Below are 25,121 nucleotides of genomic sequence, written 5' to 3' on the forward strand. Positions count from 1 at the left end.
TTATTTCCAGAAAGTTAATAGCAACTACAAAAATACTTGATACTTACAACTAACACATGCTCAGTTTCATTACTGTTGCCAAAAAATGCATTAAATTAAAAATTTTTCGAGTTTCCGTAAAGTTCGTTAAATCTTGCACGTTGTATTAATTCCTACACTTATTTTTAGGCAACAAGAACCTGCAGGTTTCCACCTCAACGATCCTCACCTTATGATGCAGAGGTAAAAGGCCAAACCGAACTTAGGCACCTCGGCCAACCGATACGACTGCGACTGTGACTAGAATAAAAATTAATTACTGTAAAAAATTACTTTATATATCTAAAAAAATCATTATTTTCTTACGTTTCGGACATTGATTTGGGTGTACACATACACCCTCGTCATTTCTAATTAATCCATCACGACAGAAGCAGCCCTTGACACATTGTTCAGTGCAGCCTTGATCTTTTCCCAAGTTGGCACAAGTTAGGGGACATGCAGAGCCGCATTCATAATAAACTTCGTTTTTACCGCACGTTTCTGAAGGTGCTGAGAAACCTAGTTTAGAAAATCAAAGTAACAAAAGAGAAATATTATATTATTCTAGAGGATATTAAATGAAGATATCGAAATGACGAAAAATATCGAAATGAAGATAAATATAAATTAAATTTCAGATTTCTGCTCCTTTATAGAGCTATAATACACAAAACCTAAGCTCAATTACTGATTTAAATAGCATTAAAAATGTTCACAATTATAACCTGACATTTTAACATGATGCGTTAAAGATAATTAATTTTCAGAATTCATGTAAACAAATCATCACAAAACAAAAATATCATTGAAAAAAGTAAATCTCCGACGCTAAATTCAGTGGCTGAAAAACAAATATATCTTTTAAACAGTTTGAAATACATAAATACGTTGTTCTACATTTATAGGCGCTTTCCTATAGCTTATATTTTTAATCAAAAATAAACAGAACTAAATCAAAGCAACGTAGACATTTGTTTGTGTATTTTCTTTCATTTTTCTTAAAGTTTCAGTATAGATCCAGAAAGCTGATCATATTTGTTAATAATATCTAACTGAAGTTTACCATTTACAACTGACACATATATTACATAATTACGACTGCCGGCAACAAAAATATTTTTTTTTTCGAAGAAATTTCTGTATATAAAAATAGTTTACTCGGGCTCACTACAATAAAATTTAGTTGCTACACTAAATTAATTTATGAATTTCAAATTATCAAAGGTTTCTTACGTTTTGGACACTGATTTGGGTGTACACATTCACCCTTGTCATTTCTAACTAATCCTTCTTGACAAAAACAACCCTTGACGCATAGAAAAGAGCAGACTTGATTTTTTCCTAAATTGGCACAAGTTTTGGGACATGTAGAGCCACATTCACTGTAAACTTCGTTTTTACCGCACGTTTCTGAAGGTGCTGAGAAAGCTAGTTTAGAGAATCAAAGTAGCAAAAGAGAATTATTACATTAATTTAGAGGATATCAAAAATTTCAAAATGAAGCTAAATATAATCTGAATTTCAATTTTTATCTTTTATACAGAAATATTTCCTTAAGCATAAACACAATCATAGATTTAAATAACATTCAAACGACTTAAAAAAGATCTAACACATAAAAATGTCGTATCGAACATAAATTAATTTTCTGAATTTGTGTCCATTGAAAGATACGAAAAAATGGAGTTTGTTGAAAGAGTAAATCTACAATCAATTCAATTTAGGTTTGAAAAATAAGTATATCTTTTTAAAAATAAAAATTCTTAATTTTTTCTAAGTTTTTTTAAAGTTTATGTACTTCAATAGTCCCACAATAATGTATACATTGTTACAGCACACAACGTTTAATGCTTTGGCGATTCTGCGTTTTCCTATTTGCCTGGATTCGAAAACAGGTTTTTTGACAATGGTAAATCTTTTTGTTTATTTCATATAAACCTAGAAGCAGTACTGGTATTGATTTTTATGAAAAAAAAGTTAATCACTGGCAACTGAACAACTTTTGGAGTATTTTTCGGTTATTGGTATCTTTTTTTTAAAAACAAAATATACAAAACTTACTTTATAAAAGCAAGAAAAACTATATTTGCTTTATTATTTCCTATAATATGCAATTACGTTTGAAGTAATATCCAAAAAATTTATCACAATTGTTAGTAATATCCAACAGATTTTTGGAACTTACAAATAAGTCATGGTCAATATCATTACTCTGTCCACAAGCATGTTGCAAATTCAAACGTTTTCAGTGCTCACAAAGATATAATTAACTCTTTACACTATTATAAAAATAAAATGTTACACTGAATTAATTCATAAATTTCAAATATCAAAATTTTCTTACGTTTTGGACACTGATTTGGGTCAACACATTCACCCTGATCATTTCTAACTAATCCTTTTTGACAGAAGCAACCTGTGACACATTGTGCAGTGCAGGCTTGATCTTTTCCCAAGTTGGCACAAGTTATGGGACATGCAGACCCGCATTCAGTATAAACTTCGTTTTTACTGCAAGTATCTGGTAGTATTGAGAAAATAGGTTTTAGGAATCAATTATAACAAAAGTAGAGTAATTTTTTCAAAATTATTTTAGAGGATGCTTATAATGAAAAAATAAAGCTGAAAAATTATCTATGAACCTGTAATTTTCTGCTCTTTTGTACAAAAATATTTGTTTGAACTTAATTACAGTCTCAGATTTAAATAAAACTGAAAATATTTTTCATTTGTTTAAAAACAGTGATAAATTAAATGGAATTTTTGATTTCAAAATGAATTTTTTAGTTTTTTTCTCTTGTTTTAGTACATCAAATTTACATATCGTGGGGACGAAAACTTGTGTATTATTTCGTTGCGCTATTGAAAAAAAAATTGCAAAACATTTTCTCCTTTTTATTCTTGTACGTTTTATTGACCATTGAGAATATTGCAATGTCAAATATCACAATTAACTTATATATAAATATATAATCTTGCTTATTGAGAAACCTTTTAAGACACTTTTTAATTCAAATTTTTTTTTAAATTTAATTTTTGATCTTTCATGCCTCTCTTACACTTAAAATGAACATTTGAAGTCAATTTGCTGTAAACTATGCCTAACAGAATTTAGGGCCTCACATTATACATTTTTTATTTGATTTTCTTTAATGGTAGGATTGCAGAGAGATACTTCCACACATTAAGATTTTACCTACTAATATTAAATATAAAGCAAACAAAGAATGAATTCGATTTTTTTCTAGTTTTCATAAAATAGTAATTTTGTCAGGGCCAGTGGACAACAACCACCTTTTGGTTTTACCAACTCGTAATCTTTCTTACACTTATTCATGGTCAATGGTATGCTCCAGTGTTTTCCGAGTTTGCATAAAGATAGTTAAATCTTGCACACTTTACTAATTCCTACACTTATTTTTAGGCAACAAGGACCAGAAGGTTTCCAACTCAACGATCTTCATCTAATGATGAAGAGGTAAAAGGCTAAACCGATTAAGGCACCCCGACCAACCGATACGACTGTGACTAGAATAAAAATTTGTTACTGTAAAAAATCACTTTACATATTTCAAACAATCAATATTTTCTTACGTTTTGGACATTGATTTGGTTGTACACATACACCCTCGTCATTTCTAATTAATCCTTCACGACAGAAACAACCCTTGACACATTGTGAAGTGCAGACCTCATTATTTCCTAAGTTGGCACAAGTTTGGGGACAAGTAGAGCCGCATTCAGAATAAACTTCGTTTTTACCGCAGGTATCTGAAGGTGATGTGAAGACAAGTTTAAAGTATCAATATAACAAAAAAAATAATATATTACTTTAGAAAATATTAAAAATTGCAAAATGACTATAAATATAAATTAAATTTCTGTTTTCTGCACTTTTGTAAGGATATAGTATACTGAACCAAAACACTATCACAGATTTAAATAACATCGAAAATGTTCACAACTAAAAACAGACATTTAAACACGGTGCATTAAATATAAATTAGTTTTTTGAATTCACGTACGCAGATCTACAGAAAAAATCATCTTTTTTTCAAGAAATTTTGCATATAAAGAAAGTTTACTTCCACACTACAATTAAAATTAGTAACTACACTAAATTAATTTATGGATTTCAATTTATCAAAGGTTTCTTACGTTTTGCACACTGATTTGGGTGTACACATTGACCGTAGTCATTTCTAACTAATCCTTCTTGACAGAAACAACCTTCGACACACTGTGCAGTGCAGGCTTGATCTTTTCCTAAGTTGGCACAAGTTAGGGGACATGCAGAGCCGCATTTAGTATAAACTTCGTGTTTACCACAAGTCTTTGATGGTGCTGAAAAAACAAGTTTAGAGAAATAATATAACAAAAAAAGAAATAGTATATTACTTAAGAGAATATTAAAAACGGCAAAATATAATATAAATTTTGATATTCTGCTTTTTTATGCCGAAATATTTTCCTAAGCCTAAACACACTTACAGATTTAAATAGCATTCAAAGGATATCAAAATTAAACTTTCAACCATAGCGAATCAAACATACATTAATTTTCTGAATTAGTTGCCATTGAAAGTTACAAACTAAAATGTTTGTTGAAAAAGTAAATCTCAGACATTCAATTTAATGGTTGAAAATTAAACAAATGTTTTAAACTATTTGAAAATTTTAAATATGTAGTTCAATATTTATAGTTATTTTCCGATTGCTTAGTTTTTCGTGAAAAATATACAGAATTTTCAAATTAAAAACAAATGTATTCAGAATTGATTAAGTGTTTTTTTTATGTTACGTTTCTTATTATGTTATGTTTTTTATTAAGTTACGTTTTTATTATGTTACATTTTTTATTATTACTATTTTTATTTGTTTTATGTTTACTATTTCTTATGTGTGTTTTTTTTAAAGTTTCAGTTTAGTTCCAGAATGTTTATCACAATTTTTAATAATGTCTTACAAATGTTTGTCTTACAACTGACACACATATTATTTCATCTTCTGCGCCGTTTGCAAAGAAACGAATTACATCTTTTTCCAATATTACATAGAAACTAACTACAACACAAATAAGATTATCTCATAATGTTTGAGTACACAATGATAATTAACTCGCAAACTACAGTAATAATAAGATTCAACAATAAATTTTAAATTTCAAAACTTTAAAACTGTCTTACGTTTTGGACATTTTTTTGGCTGTACACATTCGCCCTTGTCATTTCTAACCAATCCTTCTTCACAAAAACAACCCTTGACGCATTGGAAAGTACAAACTTGATCTTTTCCTAAGTTGGCACAAGTTTTTGGACATGCGGAGCCGCAATAATCATAAACTTCATGTTTACCACAAGATGGTGCTGAGAAAATAAGTTTAGAGAATCAGTGTAACATTACAGAACTAATATATTATTTTAGAGGATATCAAAAACGGCAAAATGAAGCTAAATGCAATCTAAATTTAGATTTTCTGCTTTTTCATGCAGAAATATTCTCCAAACTATAAGCACAACCACAGATTTAAATAACATGAAAAGAATTTTAAGATATAATATTTAAAAATGGCGTATCAAATAGAAATTAATTTTCTGAATTAAATTCTATTGAAAGTTACAAATTAAGGTGTTTGCTGAAAGAGTAAACTCACTGTCAATTTAATTTAATTTAATGTAGGAACACTAAACATATCCCTTTTGAAATAAAAATTTATAAATATGCTTTAAATTCTTAAAGTTTATATACTCCAACAGTCCTACAATAATGCACATATCAACATTGTCTCACAGACACACGCACGTTTAGTGTGGTGTCGATTCTGCTTTTTCCCACTTGTCTGGATTCGGAAACAGTTATTTTTTTTACTACTATTAATCTAATGTGATGTAATGTTATAATCATTTCATATGAACCTGGACGCGGTACTGGTATTTATTTTCAGCAAAAAAAGTTAACCACTGACAACAAAACTACTTTGAGTTATTACTATTTTTTTTTTTTTGGTTATCGTATCTTTTTTTTCAACGAACTATGCAAAACTTGAAACAAAAAAAAAACTGTTTTCTTATTTTCTTTATTTTATATATTTATTTTTTAAAGTTTGAAGATATAACCATAAAGTTCATCATAATTGTAGAAGTATATCCAACAGATTGCTTATATCATTTCTGTCTCAATATGCGTGAAACAAATTCAACCATTTCCCGTGCTTAAACAGAGATAGTTTACTCTTACACTAATATAAAAATAAGTTGCTACACTAAATTAATTTATAAATTTATAAAATGGAAAATATTCTTCATTTTGCGCATTGATTAAGGTTTACAAATTCACCGTTCTCATTTCTAATTAATCCTGTCTCCTATAATACAAGACTGCATTAATTTATGAAAAGATGGAAATATTTGAGTTAGCGGGAATAATATTATTTCCTTTTAAGCATTTTTTTTATTTCCAATGAGCTGCACAATCGGTCTTGCCGATGAGCAGACCTAGTGCGTTCTCCAGAGGTGGTATTCACTCTTTCAGGACCACCACAATGGGTGAGATACCGTTGGTCATGTTAATTTGGACGTCTAGTTTCTGCCACACTAGATGGCAGCACCATTTAGTTTAAAACATTTCATGCAGCATAAAAACGTCGTTTGGAATGTAACCGATAGTATTAATACCATCACAACTTCATAGCGTACTGATAAGGATAATTACTTTTTAATGGTTCACACTTATCGCAGCAACCACACTCAGTCTTTACTAGCTTGTAATTATCAGCGCAGAAAATTTTTGGACATGGTCTTCCTTTGCAATCAATGGTTTGGCACATTTCTGAACCTCTGTTTTCTATGTAAATAAATTTAGACATATTATGAAAGTTAAATTATAATACATATTCAACATACATTTTACATGTTAAAGTTAATGTTTAATTAAATGAGATATTAGATCAAGCACATTTAAACCTGAATGATAATGTATAACTGTACAAAGTTCCTACAATTCGTTTAATTTTTTCGTAAAGGGATAGCAATTAATATACATCATTTAACACAAATACTGCACAAATACAAAGTAAAATATTTCTGATTAAATTACGGTAAATGTATTTTATACCATAATTTTGGTATACCACTTTATTTGTTCCATAAAATTTTGTGGTAAAAATGAGATATTACGGTCAGAAGTAAAGTCAACTTAAATACCGTTATTTTGTCCTGAATAATCCATGGTTGCGAAGTTTTCAGTACAAAAGCGTTTTAAGTGCAGTGTTTTAGGGTGGTTAATCTAAGTTTCATTTTTCTGCTTTTTTATGGAAATTTTCTCCTTAGCCAAAACACAACCACAGATTTAAATCACATTAAAATGATTTCAGCTATAATGAAATACTTAATCATAGCATATCAAATATAAATTAATTATGTGAACTGTTGTCCATTTAAAGTTGCAAAAAACGATGTTTGTTGAAAAAATAAACCTACAGACAATTCATTTTAATTCAATATTTGGAAATTAAACTTATCTTTCTAAAAGTAAAAATTCATAAATATCCGCTAAGGTTTTTAAAGTTTATGCACAAAAATATTGCTACACCAAGGTACATATTGACATAGCCTAAGACACAAATATATTTCGACCGGATTGCCCGGATGCGAAAGCAATTTTTTCACTATGGTTAATCTTTTTGTTTATTTCATATGAGCCTGGAAGCAGTAGGGGTATTGATTTTTACCAAATAAAATAAATCACTGGAAAAAGAACTACTTTTATAGTTTCTGTCTGATACTTTACCTTTATTTTCTAAAAACAAAATATATACAAAACACTCTTAGTTAAAAGAAAGAAGCTACATCTGTTTTTTGTTCATTATCTATCTATATATATATATATATATATATNGATTTTTGGAACTTACAAATAAGTCATGGTCAATATCATTACTCTGTCCACAAGCATGTTGCAAATTCAAACGTTTTCAGTGCTCACAAAGATATAATTAACTCTTTACACTATTATAAAAATAAAATGTTACACTGAATTAATTCATAAATTTCAAATATCAAAATTTTCTTACGTTTTGGACACTGATTTGGGTCAACACATTCACCCTGATCATTTCTAACTAATCCTTTTTGACAGAAGCAACCTGTGACACATTGTGCAGTGCAGGCTTGATCTTTTCCCAAGTTGGCACAAGTTATGGGACATGCAGACCCGCATTCAGTATAAACTTCGTTTTTACTGCAAGTATCTGGTAGTATTGAGAAAATAGGTTTTAAGAATCAATTGTAACAAAAGAAGAGTAATTATTTTAGGGTTATTTTAGAAGATGTTTATGATGACAAAATGAAGCTAAAAAATTATTTATTGGGTGCACAAATTAGTTCGGTCCGTTTTTAAAAAATGGCTCTGCTGTTATGAATGTTATATAGTGACAGCTGGTTTCAGAGAGGTTAAACATCTGTCAATAATATTCAGTTTATATCGCTTTGAGATTCATACAAAAACCTTGTTTTTTACTTTGTTGAATATGTCAAATTTTGTGGTAATGAAGCCCCATTTGTTTCTGCTTTAATTGGAAGAAAAGTGCAGCTGAAGCGCATCGAATGCTTCATGAAGTTTATGTTGACAATTCTCCAACTGATAAATCATGTAGGAAATGGTTTCAACGTTTCAAGAATGGTTAATGGGGAATAAAGAATGGTAAGTGGTGAATAGTTTTGTATACTATGAGCTGCTACAAACTGGTGATTCCATTACGGGCGATTGGTATAGGCTACAATTGAATCATTTGAGCAGTGCATTACGAGAAAAAAGGTTGGAATACGAGCAAAGACATGACAAAGTTATTCTTCTGTATAATAACGGTCAGCCTGATGTCTCAAAAGTCGTAAAAACTATTTGGAAACGCTCAAGTGGGATATTTCACCGCTCCTGCTGTATTCTCTGGACATTGCTCCTTCTGATTACTGGTTGTTCCGACGGATGCAGCATGATTTTGCAGGTCAGCAGTTCCCTTCTTTCGCATAAATCACTAACTTGGATCGCCTCAAAAGACGAGACATTTTTTCGAGGTGGAATTCGAAAAATGCCTGAGAGGTGGGAAAAAGTAGTAGCTAGCGATAGACAATACTTTGATTAATCTGTTCATTCATTTTGTTCTGAAATAAAGGCATTTTTGACCACAAAAAAACGAACCGAACTAATTTGTATTCCCAATATGAAACTGTAATGTTCTGCTCCTTCATGCAGAAATATTTGCTTGAACTTATTTACAATCTCAGATTTAAATTGAACTGAAAATATTTTAAATTTGTTTCAAAACAGTGATAAATTAAACAGTTTTTTTTTAGTACATCAATTTTACATATTGCGGGGAAGAAAACTTGAGCATTATTTCGTTGCGCTGCTGAGGAAATGGCAAAAAAAAATTTCCCTTTTATTCTTGAACGTTTTAGTGACTATTGAGAATATTGCAATGTCAAATATTACAATTAACTGTTATATACATATATATTCTTGTTCTTAGAGAGAGATTTTAAGACTGATTTTTATTTTTAAAATTTTTTTAAAATTTATTTTTATATCTGACATGCCTCTCTTACACTAAAATTGCACATGTAAAATCATTTTGCTATACAACTATGTCTAACAGAGTTTATTACATCACACATTATAATTTTTTTATTTAATTTGCTTGGATGGTAGTATTGCAGAGAGGTTATTGCTCATTCTAGTATTTTCCCTACCAGTATTAAATATAAAGAAAACAAAGAATATTTTTTTTTTTTGCAATTTTCATGAAATAGTAAATTGTTTTGTGGTAAAATTGGATTTTACGGTAAAAAGTAAAGACGCCATAAGTACTAGTATTTTATCTTTCACAATCAACGGCTGTGACCTTTTTTTGCACTTACCGGTTTGAGTGCGGTGGTTAAGGAATGGAGTTTTCACCTCCCATTGAGGAGACCCAGGTTTAGTTCAATGTTGTTGCAGATTGATATGAACTCTGCTTCAGATATACTTAAAAATATATCGGTAGTTTACGGATCACGGGTTAAAATCACTGAGTCGTAAGACTAGCCATGGGTGGTTTTCTCGGTTATCCTCTTTACGTAATGCAAATTCGGGTTAGTTCAACTCAAAAAAATTTCCACGAAATCGAGTTTGTTCCAGTATTTCCCTTGTCTTCTAGGTTATACTCAATATTACAAGGCTTTGGACTAGAGTACGGATAATTGTAAACTCAGATTTGGGTGAGCTGTTCTACTCTCATTATATAATTATGCATTTAATAGAAAAGAATTGGTTTATAATAAATTAGCATTGAGATTTTTTCGAAAAAAATTCATTTTCTTTTTCGCAAAAAATTCAACATACCAAGTTTTTGAGATAGGAATTCAAATTGACATTAGAAGGATATATAATGATAACGGGAAAAATATTTTTTGACCTAACAAGGCTTTTTGAGTCATCGAAGCTCAAGGTATCGAGACTATTCTGATCTTCAAAATTTCAATTGTTAAATTAGTTCCTTTATTTATAAATGAGCCTCGTTGTTTCTCCAACAAAACATAATGGATCACTTAAGATTCCATGGCCAAAAATAAATGCATAATTTTTCCTTAATATACAAGAAATATAAAGAAAATATAGTGTGAATTAGATAGTTTTCATATAATTTACAGACAGTATCTTTTTTCTGCCACACTGGATAGCAAGCACATTTCAGTGTTACCAACTCGTAACCTTCTTTACAGTTTAGTGGTATCGCTGGATAGTTGTCAATCATTGGGACATTCATTTGGTTCTGCAGATGTCACATTTGAGGAAGGTCAGTTAAAAGAAAGACATCAATATGTTAACTTATAAAAAGATTCTACATTTAAATAAACTTGAATAAGATAAATTGTTCTAGATTAAAAAGTCATTAGCTTTAAAAAATTTTATGATGGCTAAAAAAAATTCAAAATGAAAGAGAGAAATTGAATTAGTGTGAACAATATTATTTGTTTTTAATAAGAAACATCAATGGCTTCAAAAAATATAAAGCTGGTAAAAATGAGTAAGACTGTCATGAATGATAGTAAATAGCATATATGGCAGTACTTTTACTTTCGTTACTTGTGCCGCCGGTACAAATAAAAAGTACGTACTTTTACTTGTACTTCGTAACTTTTTAATTTTAGTACTTTTACTTGTACTTCGTTACTTTTTAAATTTAGTACTTTTACTTGTACTTTCGTTACTTTTTTAGGGAAAAAGTACAAGTATTTGCAACGGAAATGTCGAATGAAGTCGTTACTTTTTTCTAAAACTCGGTAAGCTTTCTAAAAAAAAAATATTAAAAAAAATGCTTATGTTTTTTTTAATTTATTGATTAATTAACGGATTTTTTTTAATTAATGGAAAGCATACCAATTTTGAATCGATATCCAGTCGTAAGAAAATTATATGGGCAATATAATACTGCAGTACCTTCTAGTGCTCCCGTGGAGCGCTTATTCAGTGTGGCTAAGCACGTTCTTTGAAATTCTCGCAGCAGACTCAGTGACACCACTTTCGAAATGCAATTCTTTTGCAAAATGAATAAAAATATTAATTAGCAAGTTATTTTCACTCATTTTCGATTTTTATGCATTTAATTAATGCATTTTAAATAAAAAATGTTGGATTTTGTTATTACGTTTTTCAATTTTCTTTTTGAACTCACTAATAATACATTTTTGTCTTAATACATTTTTGTCTTAATACATTTTTGTCTTAATACATTTTTGTCTTAATACATTTTTTACTAAACACATTTTCACCTAGTATATTTTTTACTAAAATTATGTTTATGCCCGACCTTGTCAAACAACGCCCAGTCAAATCTCTAAGAGCTTCGGAACTATTTGTGCTATTGAAAACTATTATAATTACTATTTTAACTCTTGAAAACTCGAAGGTATTAATTTAGCCGCAGATACTAAAATTCGTTTACAAATTTTAATTATTCCGTTAGGCAGAAATGTTTGGAAAATGATTTTCTTGCATGACTTCATTAGCCATTGTCATAAATAAAACTGTAGACTGTTCTGTTTCAACTTATACTGCACATTCAATTATTTTTTACTAGCTCAAAGATCACAAAGTTATCTGAAACCCCGTGTTTGCTTTGTTTATGCTTTCAAAACGCACTTCTATAAAGTAAAACAATTTTAAATTTTAATTTAATTTTAAATTACAATTAAAAAGAAATTTAAATAAATAAAAATAATAAACTAAAAATTACAATCAATAGATAAAATCTTTTTCGTGCAAATCCATAAAAAGTTTGATATTGAAATTATATTATACGATTATATTATAAAATCATATTATAATATTTTTCCGAATTTAAAAATAAATTAATGTCCATAATTTACAGAATTAAAAATAATTAAATAATTAGCAACAATTTTTCAAAAACATTAAGGAACATAAGAATATTATTCAATAAAATTTTAGGTTACTTTGAATTTTCGATTTCCAAGAAATGTACTTTTAAATCGTTACTTTTTTTGTTTAGTACTTGTACTTTTAGTTGCACTTTTTACTCGTTACATTTTTTAAAAATACTTGTACTTTTACTCGTTACTTTTTAAAAGTAACGTTGCCATATATGGTTAATAGTAGTTTAAAACTGTATTTTCACGCTCTATTGATGCTACTTTATTACTCTAGGTACATTTCGTTCAATGGCTCTCATTTATATGAGCTGAATTCCGCCTGAGAGCAGTGATCTTAAGAATATTAATTATTTGTTGACAATTATTAACAAAGTTAAAAAATCTGATTTAAAAATTAACTTCCTCTGAATAATCATGCCAAATGATAAAAATATCGTTTTCAAATGAGACGGGAACACTATTTAATAACAAGATCAGGAAAAGTAAATGAATGTATTTTTTATTTAAGGTTTATTTTGCGTAGCACATAAAAAGGTAGTATAAAATGCTTCGGAATGTTAGGAGTCATGTTTTGATAAGTCAATAAACATTCAACTTCCAAGATCTACTCCCGTGTGTTACTTCAAATGCATGCTATCTAAAGTGATTTGAAACAAAAAAATTTAAGTTGTCAATAAAAATATAAAATCAAGGAGAAAAAAGAAATATAAAACCCGCAGTAGCCGACATGGAAGCAAAAAAATAAATCTGAAAAAATAATAATGAAAAATAACAAAACTGGAAAAACTTTTGGCCAAGTGTGGTAAATACAGGCAAAATGAATGTTCACGCGCTAAGGAGAGCTGTAGAGGAACTCTTGTCATTAACAGGGGAATCGTCATTCGCATGAATGAAACAAGATTCCACAGTGTCAAGAAGAGCTGGTGCGACAAAAGTAAAAATAGATTTGGCATTATAGCGCAATACTATTTTTTATCCCATTCATATTTTTGAAGTCAACAAAGTTTTCAATCAATCAAATAATTATTTGTAAATGACTTTTTTGTTTCAAAAATTATCTCAGAGTGCAACAAACAGTCTATATCTCTTAAAACACAATGCAAAGTATTAATTAATTAAAAACCTAGTAGCGCATAATGAGAAAAATTACTTTTTTCCGGTACACACTTGTCGCAACAACCACACTCAGACCTTGCAGGCACGTAACCTGCAATGCAGTCAACTATTTTACATTCTTCTCCGTTACAATCGATCTCTTCGCAAACTTCTGGACCAGGGGATGCTATTTGAAAATATAGTTTAAAGATAATATTTACATGTGGCAATGCATTTGATGATCTAAGAACATGGCAATAGATAAAAGATATCACTTCTCACCAATAATTCTCAAACAGTTAGATAAAATAAAGAGATAATATAAACTATAGATAATATTAGTTAGATAATTAGTAATAAAATTAAAAAATCATGAAGTTATAAAGTTAGTTATAATATAAATTATAAAATTAAAAAAAAAAGCTCACGAATTGTTTTTACGATCAATATTAAACAGCAAATCATGCATAAAGTATCACCACGCTGAAGAGAAGAAAGTGAATCAGAGCAAGCAAGATCTCTATGATTCACATTATGCACAATAGAGAGAGAGAAAATTTACCATAAGATTAATGCACAGCAGTTCGGCTTGAAAAACTGAACTCTCGTCTCTTATTCGATGCTGGAGAATAAACTTTTTCACGCCGTCTTCATAAATAACACAGGCAAGTTCAACTTTCCAATTTAATTTACTTCCATCTTGTAACAAATAATATTGTATTCAATAAGGATTTCCCTGGAATAAGACACAAGCGTGATAGGCATGAAGGATGTGGAAAAAAAAGCTTGTAGCTTCCTATCAAGGGTGTCACGACAGTTACTCAAATAGTTTTCTCCAACTTTAAGATTATTCACAATAGCTAAATCAATAGGTGGCAGACCAGAAATAACAAATACTGCTTCATAACTTTAAGTCCTGTATCCTTTAATGACCCGAAGCAGAAATCTCCGTTGAGTTCTCCTAAGAAGCCTGCAATTAATTTTCTTCCTTAAGGGATGCCCCCAAGATCTGGAAGCATAAGATATAAGAGGAACGATTGCCTGTTTATAGATCAGTCCAAGAACATTATATTTCACTCCAGAAGTATTACTTGAAATTCATTCGTTTTCAGAGGATTAAACTCCAGCTTATAAAGTTTTGTCCGATTAAAAATATACTCAAAAATAGTTTGTGATAAAATACAAGTTTCGTGAAAATTATTACACTAGATAATAGGCTATAAATCATCTGCAAAAGCTATCTTATAACACTTCTGGAACTTTGAAACATTACTAAGAAGGTCATTCATCATAATATTCCACACAAAAGGCCCCATTACTGACCCTTGAGGGCAGCCCTTTTCCAAAACAATTTTCGTGACATTACCCAAACTAAGATCAGCTGATCGGCATCGCAAGAAGCTCTTAATCAGGTTAAATATGTTTTTAGGTACTTTTAAGCTTCCGAGCAAATGTAAGATGCTAGGCCACCATGCATTGTCAAAAGCACCCTTAATATCCAAAGAAACAAGAAAAGTGACAAGGATTTTTGCGTTTACTCTTCTCAACAATATCACAAAGGCGAGACAAGGCGTCTTCGGCTGACCTTTGAGGTGTGAATCCGAACTGATCGTCACTTAAAAGGCAAGACGTATTCAAGAAATGGTTAAGTCTAGTAATACAAAGTTTTTCTAAGCATTTTCCCAAACAAGGGAGCAAGCTAATGCAACGAATATTTTCGATATGCGCCCTTGACAATTCACTGTTTTTGGGAATGAGTACAATTTTGGCTGTCTTCCAAATCTTTGGAAAAACTCCAAATTTTAAACAGTTATTGAAAATAGTCAAGAGAACAGAAAGGCAGCATTCACGAAACTTTTGAATCAGTTCATTAGAAATTCTGCCGATGCCGGGTAACTTATTTAAGCTCAAATTGTCAATAACACAGTCAATTTCTGTTCTTGAAAAAGGGACATCATCATCATTATCATAAACAAGTTCAACTTCTGAACCTAAAACCCCATGATTTAAGTTATCATTACTTTTGGAATCAGGAGGGAAAGACTTATTTAAGATAACATCAATAGTGCTTTCAAAAGACGAAGCAAAGCGCCCAGAGGAAGTTTCCATTCCTGAAATTTCAAGTCTTTTAGCAAAATTTCTTTTACCTCCATGGGTATAAATTTTCTTCCCAACATTCTGCACAGTAATATCAGCAAGAAAGTTTTTCCAAGAATTTAATTTACTTTCCTCAAGTTTCGAATTATAATTCGCTCTAATTTGAATATACTTCTATTTGTAGATCTCCCTTAGAGTGGGATTATTCGTTCTCTGGTAGTGTCTTCTAGCAGCATTCAACTGCTTTAGCATACGGAAAATTTCTACCGTCAACCAGGGGACTTTGTACAGACCACTCATTTTTAAGAAAATTGATTTCTCAGCGGTAGAGATAATTAAATTTTGCCCATCTTGAGCACAACATTCCAGATCATCAGGTTGAGTACTGTTGTCCAGAGACTCTAGAATAGATTTTCGGCATTAGTGCAATGGGAATGCAAAATCTTCCAATTCGCCTTCTTAATATTAAATAGCTTTGCATTTGCAGAACATTTTTTTACCTGCCTGTCTTAGGTATTCCCAGTTCAAAAGAAATCCTCCTATGATCAGAAAGGGAATCGCACTCTGGTATAAACCAATTCTCAATAAGTCCAAATACTTCCTGTCCAACAACAGTGATATCAATGTTGCTCGAACCCTGTGTCGCGCAAAAGGTTGGCTTCATTTATCGCAAACAGCTGCCACGTACTGAAAAATTCGCTTAGCTTGATACCTCTGGAGTCCGTCACAGGACTGAACCAAACTTCAGACTTACTGTTAGCATCCATTCTCCAAATAAGTATCTTTAAAACTAGTCGCATCCAGAAAGATTTCCTCTAAAACAATATGGTTCTTGAATAAGAGTCACATCAACATTATCACATTCAAGATTTAGTATAAGCTGCTGAGTAACTTTCTTTGACTTATGTAAATTCAGTTGCACAAATTTCAGTCAATTATTGGTAACTTTAGTCATAGCCGATTCGAGCAGCTGTTTGATCTCTCGCAAAATTATGGCACGAGCAGCTAATCAAAAAAGGCTTATGTTTTACATCCACTTTTTTAGCTTCATTTTTAATTCTCTTATTATATCTGATGCAAATTGTCACATACCTGAACTTCTTGATTGGGGCAATTAACACTCCTATGTTCCCCGGAGCAAAGAAAAGCAAGATAATTTATTTGTACAATCCAGAGATCTGTGATTATGACATGAGAAACATCTATTTATAACAATGAAATCTTCAGCATGGGATAAATTCCAGATTATTTTCAAAGATCCAAAATCAATAACTTATTTCCGAATTTTAGGATGAAGCTCGATTTCCAAGTTTCTCACATACTGAAATTGCTTCAGAACAAAACAAACTTTTGACTCGTTCCAACTCACCCAAAACAACAATTTCTGGATTTTGCTCTCGAATAACATCCTGTAAATCTGAATCGGTGACGTCACTTGGCACATTTCTAATTATCATTGAAGGATATTTACGCTTAGGAATAGAGGGCTTCAAAAATCTGAATTGGCATCAATATTGGTCATAAATTTCTTCCTATCTTCTTCAGAAGCACATTTAACTAAAATCCTATTTCCACTAACTCCTTTCACAGAACGAATATCTAATTTCTCTTTTCTTGGATTAATTTGAGTCTTGCATAACTTTCTGACTTCATCAGAACTGCAGTTTTCAGCTGATATTAAAACAGGGCAGCAAGTACTCTTCCGTAACTGTTCTATTTAGGAACCAACACAATATGGCACCACTACATCACTATACGATCTCTTCGGTAATGAAATAGCGTCTTTCGAAGTTTCTTCACATGCTTCGATATATTTTTCAGACTTAATTCGTGAAAAATTATTATATATAGAAGATTTTAAGTCACTCAGAGCATGTCTGGTCTCCTCCCTCGTCTGTTGATTCATATTTCACTTTAAAAGAGGAGCTAATTCGATTATTTTACACTGTTTCTCAAAAGCAACTAAAAATGCGTCATCATCACTATCCGCCATGTTGGACACCTGACCAAACTATTGGGACCACATTTTCCAGATTGCGGCTTCCCTCAATATTTTTGGAGTCTGAAATCGGAATTCGTCGAAAAAAATGTATGTGTATTTAAGGAAAGTGGGGGTTTTGTGTCTGATTCCGTTACTTTAAATAGCTTAAAATATCTTTCATTTATTAATTAGCATATTTGAGGCTACCCTCTCGAGCCAATAAAGTTTAGTCCTTGAACATGAAAATTTGATCGTTAGGGAACAAAAGCTATTCAGGATGGTCAATTTTTTGGCACACTCTGCACCAAGAAACATTTGCGTTTTTCTAAACTATAATTTATTTAATTATAGTTTTTGTGTAGAATTTAAAAAGAAGATTTCAAAAAAGCAAGAATTCAGAAAACAAGCAATGGAAACATGACAGTGAGAAACAATATATCAAAACAAAAGCAAAAAAAATAAGACAAATAAAAAGGTTATGAAAAATACTCAACTGAACTACAAAACACAAATTATAAAGATCATATAGAGGAAAATAGTAACAATTACTTTATAGTTTTTGCACTCATTACAACATTTCTAAGGAGTTCTTGCAGATGTGTACCACGAAGAAAATTTTATCAATGTGCAAAGAACTGCTTTACAGTTAACATCACAGGGTTGATTTAATAATTAAGAAAAGTACGAAAATAAAACTAGATAAAGTATTAAAACAAGAATATAATAGGGGAGAGTTTAATTAATAATTAATAATAATAGTAATAATTAATCAAACAAATTGATGAACAGTGAATTGATGTTTAATTTTCGTAGTGGTAGTTACTCCACAATACTCCCCCACCAGAATTTTATCAGGGATAGAATTCGATGAACTGATACCACTAGTTGGTGCATTTGTGAAAGACCGGGAAAACTGTAATTAAGGTCACCGGGTTTCTGAGTGCTGAATGTGAGAGGTGTATTAACTTCACAGTCGTAGTCGCTCCTGTGTTCCATTAGCAGTCGAGTGTATACAGACAGACGTTGTGTTTAATCGAGACGAGACTGAGTAGCAACAGCGTGAGGAGGTTGATTATGTCGCAGTCGCAAGTAGCAAGTCAACTGTTAAATGTGGATCATCCAGCGAAGTAGGCGTTACAGACACGAAAAGGGGGTTACTGCGTCTTCAAATCACGTCCTGGTCACCAATGTGGGGGCGGAGTTGTCGATCATGACAACCTTCATCTATCAAAAGGTACCTCGTGATTGAATTAAGCTAGCACGTCTTATATACCAGTGAATTGATGTTTAATTTTCGTAGTGGTAGTTACGCCACAGACTCAATCTTATTGGTGCAAGGAGGTGACTTCAAATATGCTAATTAATTAATTCCGACGATTTTTTTAAGCTATGCAATCAGACACAAAAACGTAGTTTCCCAGAATAAACAAATTTTTTATGATGGATTCGGATTTCTAGCCCCCAATACGTAGGGAAGAGTGTAAGGTCTCATTAGTTTGGTCAAGAGAGAGATTTGGTTAGGACCCCTTAATGTAAATTTTATTTATTGTCTATTTCGTCATATCTTGCGTATTTTAAGCAAATGGAAATGTTGCTGCACGCAATTACAAAAATTTGTTTACCCAAAGACAATTGATACAAAAAAATAATTTTTAGTAAATATTTTATTTGAAGTCCAAAAGACTATTCGATCAATTGTGCTCAAATTTAGTATTTTGCCACTTAAAATTGCATTCTTTAACAATAATGTAAAAGTTTGCATACCTTACAAGTCAAATTTGTTTTGGACTAATACCAAGTAAAATAACAAAAATTTATTTTTTAATGTTATTTATAATTTTTTTTTTGCATGGAATCTTTGGATAAACGAATTTCATAATTGAGTGCAATAATTTTTTATTCCACTTAAAAATTTCTCGAAATATGGCAAAATACACAAAAAAAAATATTTATTAATTTGTCCAAATGTTGGACCGCTCTCTTGACTGAACTATTAGGACCATATTTCTCATATTGCAGCTTCCACTTATTCTTCGGGTGTCAAAAATTTTAATCCGTCAAAAAAATGTGTTTATTTAGAGAAAGTACTATTACGCATCTGATTTCGTAACTTAAAATATTGTCTACACTAATTAATTATCATATTTCCACCCCTTCGATTGATTAAGATTGAGTCCTAGAACGTAAAGATTCGATTATTAGATAAAAAGTTACTCAAGTGGCCCCTTTTTTGCGAACTGTACATAAAAAAGTAGTACTGCTATTTACTTATAATTTTCCTGCATTTATTACAGCATTCACAAGGAGGTGTGTACGATTCATAACCTGAATCACATTCAACATATGCGCAACTTACAGTACTACAATTAACATTACAGGAAGGGCCTGGAAAATAATAAAACAATAAGGAAAATAATAGAAAGAGAATATAAAAAATAATAATTCAAAAATTAATGAAACAGGAATATTAGAAAGTAAATAAAACAAAAATCTATTCTTGAATACAAAAAAAAAATTTGTTGCAAATTACTTTCAATTTTTCTGCACTCATTACAGCATTCACAAGGAGGTTTATATGATTCATAACCTGTAGCACATTTTATCTGCGGGCACTGATCAGTGCTACAGTCAACTTTACAGTCTGATCCTACAGTTAGAGCACAAATGAAGAGTAGGGTTAATATTGTTGCATTACAGTAACATTTTCACGTATATCATAGACCAAATAAATTATCTCAAAACCAATACACAGAAAGTATAAGCTGTTTTCCAAATCATTATCATATGGAAACAGGGCATACTTTAGTTAACATCCTTGTATATATTTAATGATTCTAAGAATATATTTATGGTACTCCTTCATAATATTTAATATAACAAAATTGACAAGTCAGTATTCTAATTTTAACATTTTACATGTTTTTAAAAAAAGTGATTGTGTTAATTTGAGTGCAATGATTTAAATATTGTTTGGTAATAATCTGATAATAAATTATTTAAATTAAATTATGTAATAAAAAATTGAAGAAAAACTCGTTTTTTTTAGAATTTTTGATATTTATGCATTGTCTAGCATAAAAGGAAATCGTTTCAAATATTTTTATATTCATAATCTTGTGACATCTGTATGTCCTAGATCTAGCAAACTGATAATGCACTGTTCGAAATTTCTCATAAAAAAATAGTTAAATAACAATTTATTTAACTGTTGTTTCTCCACATTTAAGTAAAACAGTCAAATAGCCATATATAAGATGGTATTCAAACTGTTATTTGGGAGAAAACCCGTTTATTAACTGCTTTCACTTATTAAGGTTATATATAAGATGTATAAGATTTGCTTAAATGAAAAGCGGATATGTGTAACAGTTCCAGAAATACAGTAGAGATAACAATGTCACCATTTACTGTTATAAAGAAAAATAGACCAAAGAAAAAAAAGGACGAAACTTACAGAATATGATAAAATTTACCGTGTTTCCGTCTCTATGGGAACACCAAAACGCTCAGTTATTTCTGTCAAAGTGCTTGATAATGATTTTAATAAAATAAACTATTAGATTTGGTCTTATAATCTGTGACGAAATTTATTAAATGTTGTAAAATTTGGTAATTTTTTGATGATAACTCAGGGCATGGCATAAAAAGTATTTATTATGCTAAATTTATTTTAAAATTTCGCATTTTTACTCTATGTGTGGTAATAAGAAATGTAATTTTAAAAAAATAGAATTTCCGGTATAACGTTGTCACCATATGAATGGATAACTTACCAAATGGATGGATAAATAACCAAATGAATGGTTAAAATAATTCATATTTTAGTTTCCTTAACCAGAATTGTTTACCATACAGTAGAGCAATTTTGCTAGAATTTTTTTCTCCTCGAAGAGAATCTTAAGCGAATATGAAATCGATAAAATGGCTGCATCCAATACCTATCAAAGTAATGCAGTACGATGTTCGGTGACAAGAAGTGGCGGTACAGTTACTTTACTTGGATAGGGTGTGAAATGATAACAGAAGTCACAATACTTCGATTAACTCTAATTTTTAAACAGCAGTAGATGTAGATTCATGTGAAATCATGGTGTTTGCTTGATCTGATTTGAACTCGTCAATGATAGCTGGTGCTGACAAAATAACATCGTTATTGTTGATCTCGCAATCAACACCAGTAGTTTTGAAAATAAATATCGAAAATTGATATTTTATATCCTTAGAAATAATTCGATTTCAGCCTTTAGTACTGGCACTTAGGGTGCTTTTACCATAAAATCTTTTTTACTGGAACATGTTAAGGAACAAAAAATCTGATGTACCTTAATTTTTTCGGTAACATATAGAAAGTATATGTAGATAGTTTATGGAAAATTTTACAGCGGCCTACGCCTATAGGCCCATTCGCCAATTACAGTGGAACAACTATTTTTAATTTGACAGCAAGTATATAGAAATAAAATGTTAGAAATTTTACAGTAACAACGATGGCAACAAGCCTCGAAAGCATTGAATTACATCAGTAAGAAGGTCAACGGACCCTTATAATTTAGCATATCGTTCAAAAATTTTTCATAAAAATAAACTAAAACATTTTTGGTCGTGTTTGGTGTTGTTGCGTTCAGGCCAACAGACCCTTATAGTAACATAATATATCTAACATCACGAACCCATTTTTACTTTCTAGGTACTACACTTGAATAAAGGTATCAATAGGATCGAATTGAGAGCTAGAGCTAGTTGCTGGGCAAAAGAAAATAGTTAAGAATTACACACAAGGTAAAAGTACACATTAGTACAATCTTGTCCAAAAGGATATAAAATTTGTAAAAAGGAAAATTGTAAAAACATTGCAATTTTAAAACATTATGTTTAAAAAAAGAAATCGACTGTACAAAGCCATTTACATGCATAATATTTCAAGGTATAAAATTATTTGTGGATAAAAGATAGGATAAAGATGTAAAAAGACAAAATTGATAAAATAACAAGTACAGATTAAATATACCCTAAGATTAAAATCATTAAAATATATTTGTCCAAAAGGGACGTAAATGTTATAAAATTCAGTTAAAGTTTAAAAATGTTTGCAAATCAATATTTAAAAGCGTGTTTTGACGAATACCAAAAAAAGTGATATACAAAATCAAAGATAAAAGCTAACTGTGTATAAAAATTAAAAAGAAAATCATTAAAAGTTAAATAATTAACAGTTAAAATCAATATCAGACTAGTGTAAAACAACTAGCCGAGCAACATTTAAAAAGTGTTGAGTAAAATGTAAAGCGATGTTTAAATGTATGAAGATAGTTTATAGAAAGTTACATTACCTTTATTGGGCAAGCATACATTGCAGCAGTCGCACGTTCCGGGTTTATGCTGCGGCGATTCGTTTGGTCCGCAATCCAGAACAGGGCACGAATCTAGTATCTCAGGTGTGCACACAAAATCGCAAACAAAAGGAACTTGTGCCATCGCCACGTTCAAGAACAACGCCAATATAATGAATCTATTCATTTCTTCGTTTATAGTGAGCTATAAAATATAAAAATGAATTAATATTTGAATACGTAATGCATTATTAAGTTTAAAAACATTTTGTCTACAATGCCTTGGCAAATATAGAGACATTTTTAAAGCAAGAAATGTGTACCTTAACTTTAAATATAATGGCTTACAAACAAATGTCTGAGAGGAATAGTCTCAACTTTTATTTTCAATATTTTTTTTTTACACAGATATGGTAAAATGCATTAAATAGGAGAGTTTTTATCTTCTGCGAATTAAAAATTTTCTTTCGAAATGATTGTTAATGATTTAAAGAAAAATTTGAGCTCTTGAGGCAAAAGGTACCAAAAAATTGTGAAAATTCGCAGAAAAATCAAAAAATTTAGAAAATATTATTCCAAGTGTTTTTAGAAACGCAAACTAATTGCTTTGTTCGCTTTTGTCAACCAACTTCTCACATTACTTTGTTAAAGTAGTATTTTCTCTAATGGGGACGCACCTAGTTGGCTCATTGGTCACGGCATTTATTTTTTTATCATTTGGATCTAAATGCAATCCTGCTAATAAATATTATTTCCCAAATTTACAAGTTAATAATCCCCAGTAAGTAAAATTTTAATGTATTTTTAAAATTGCATCCACAAATTCGGTCATTTTGAATTTCATGGATGATATTCTAATTATTTCAGAATAAATAACTGTAAGATGTCATTTGGTAAAACTAAATCAACACATCAAGCAACCATCTGCTTTATCAAGCTTATTTTCAAGATATTTTGTATGTTTACTACTTTATACATTCCGATATATGTGCTTTAACTATCTGAAAGAAAATAATAAATGTAAAATTAAGATAAGTATTTTTTTAATGAAAAACGTTCCTGACTACAATTAGGATTTTTTTCTGTACCTAAATAAATTTTATTTCAAGTTCAAATTTACATCGGTGAAAAAAATTCAGTTCATTTAAAAGTGAATAAAAATATTTGTGTTTAAAATTTTAATGAAAATATTTAAACATAGAAGCATCGAAATTTTATCGTTGTGTTATTTGAGCACTATTCAGTGTAATTGTAGTAAGTTTAAAACGAGTATATTTCAGTACTTCACCAACATTGGAAGTTAATAGTCACGGTTTTGCTTTTCGTATTTACGTTTTAGCTACGTATATCATAGCCCAAATAAATTATCTCAAAACCAATATACAGAAAATATAAGCTGTTATCATATAGGAACAGGCCGTAATTTAGTTAACATTCATGTATATATTTAATGTTTCTAAAACTATATTTATGGTAAACCTTCATAATATTTAATATATCAAAATCGACAAGCCAGTATTCTAATTTTGCCATTTTATAAGTTTTTAAAAGAAGTCATTGTGCTAATTTGAGTGTGATGATTTAAATATTTCTTGGTAATAATCTGATAATAAATTATTTAAATTATATTATGTATTAGAAAATTAAGGAAGAACTCGTTTTTTTTTAGAATTTTTGATATTTATGCATTGTTTAGCGTAAAAAAAATCGTTTCAAATATTTTTATAATCATAATCTTGTGATATCTGTACGTCCTAGATCTAGCAAACTATTAATACACTGTTTGAAATATTTCAGAAAAAAATAGTTAAATAACAATTTATTTTACTATTGTTTCCCCATATTCAAGCAAAACAGTCATATAGCCATATATAAGATAGTATTCAAACTGTTATTTGGGAGAAAACCCGTTTATTAATTGCTTTCACTTATTAATGTTAAGTGACCAGGGTTTTATTGCGTCAACTAGTTCAACCTAAAGGTCTGGTTTCTTAGGACAAGCGCCTTATCTGGGCGTCAGCGGGACGTCAACGTCCTGCTGACGTCAACAAAATACTGGTTTGTTAGCTCAAGGCCTGGTTTCTTAGAACTAGCGCCTTATCTGAGCGTCAGCGGAAAGTTGACGTAGAGCTGATGCCAAATTTTGTTAGCTCAGCGTGAGCAGTCGGT

At 30.3% G+C, this 25,121-nt stretch overlaps 1 protein-coding gene across 1 annotated transcript in view; it reads right to left on the bottom strand.

The window, feature by feature from the left end:
• The window catches only part of LOC107452389 (zonadhesin-like), a 547,551-nt gene that overhangs the window by 48,966 nt on the left and 473,464 nt on the right, over positions 1-25,121 (bottom strand). The window contains exons 14-25 of the mRNA XM_071180366.1: positions 22,953-23,157; positions 20,153-20,269; positions 19,891-20,007; positions 13,600-13,731; positions 8,093-8,269; positions 6,733-6,864; positions 5,208-5,387; positions 4,180-4,365; positions 3,616-3,792; positions 2,366-2,542; positions 1,255-1,449; positions 346-540 (exon numbers count right to left, since the gene is read on the bottom strand). Coding sequence (XP_071036467.1) covers positions 346-540; positions 1,255-1,449; positions 2,366-2,542; positions 3,616-3,792; positions 4,180-4,365; positions 5,208-5,387; positions 6,733-6,864; positions 8,093-8,269; positions 13,600-13,731; positions 19,891-20,007; positions 20,153-20,269; positions 22,953-23,157 — 1,990 coding nt within the window. The remainder of the gene's footprint in view (positions 1-345; positions 541-1,254; positions 1,450-2,365; positions 2,543-3,615; positions 3,793-4,179; positions 4,366-5,207; positions 5,388-6,732; positions 6,865-8,092; positions 8,270-13,599; positions 13,732-19,890; positions 20,008-20,152; positions 20,270-22,952; positions 23,158-25,121) is intronic.

Source organism: Parasteatoda tepidariorum, chromosome 4, assembly GCF_043381705.1.
Source record: "Parasteatoda tepidariorum isolate YZ-2023 chromosome 4, CAS_Ptep_4.0, whole genome shotgun sequence".
NCBI classification, from domain to species: domain Eukaryota; kingdom Metazoa; phylum Arthropoda; class Arachnida; order Araneae; family Theridiidae; genus Parasteatoda; species Parasteatoda tepidariorum.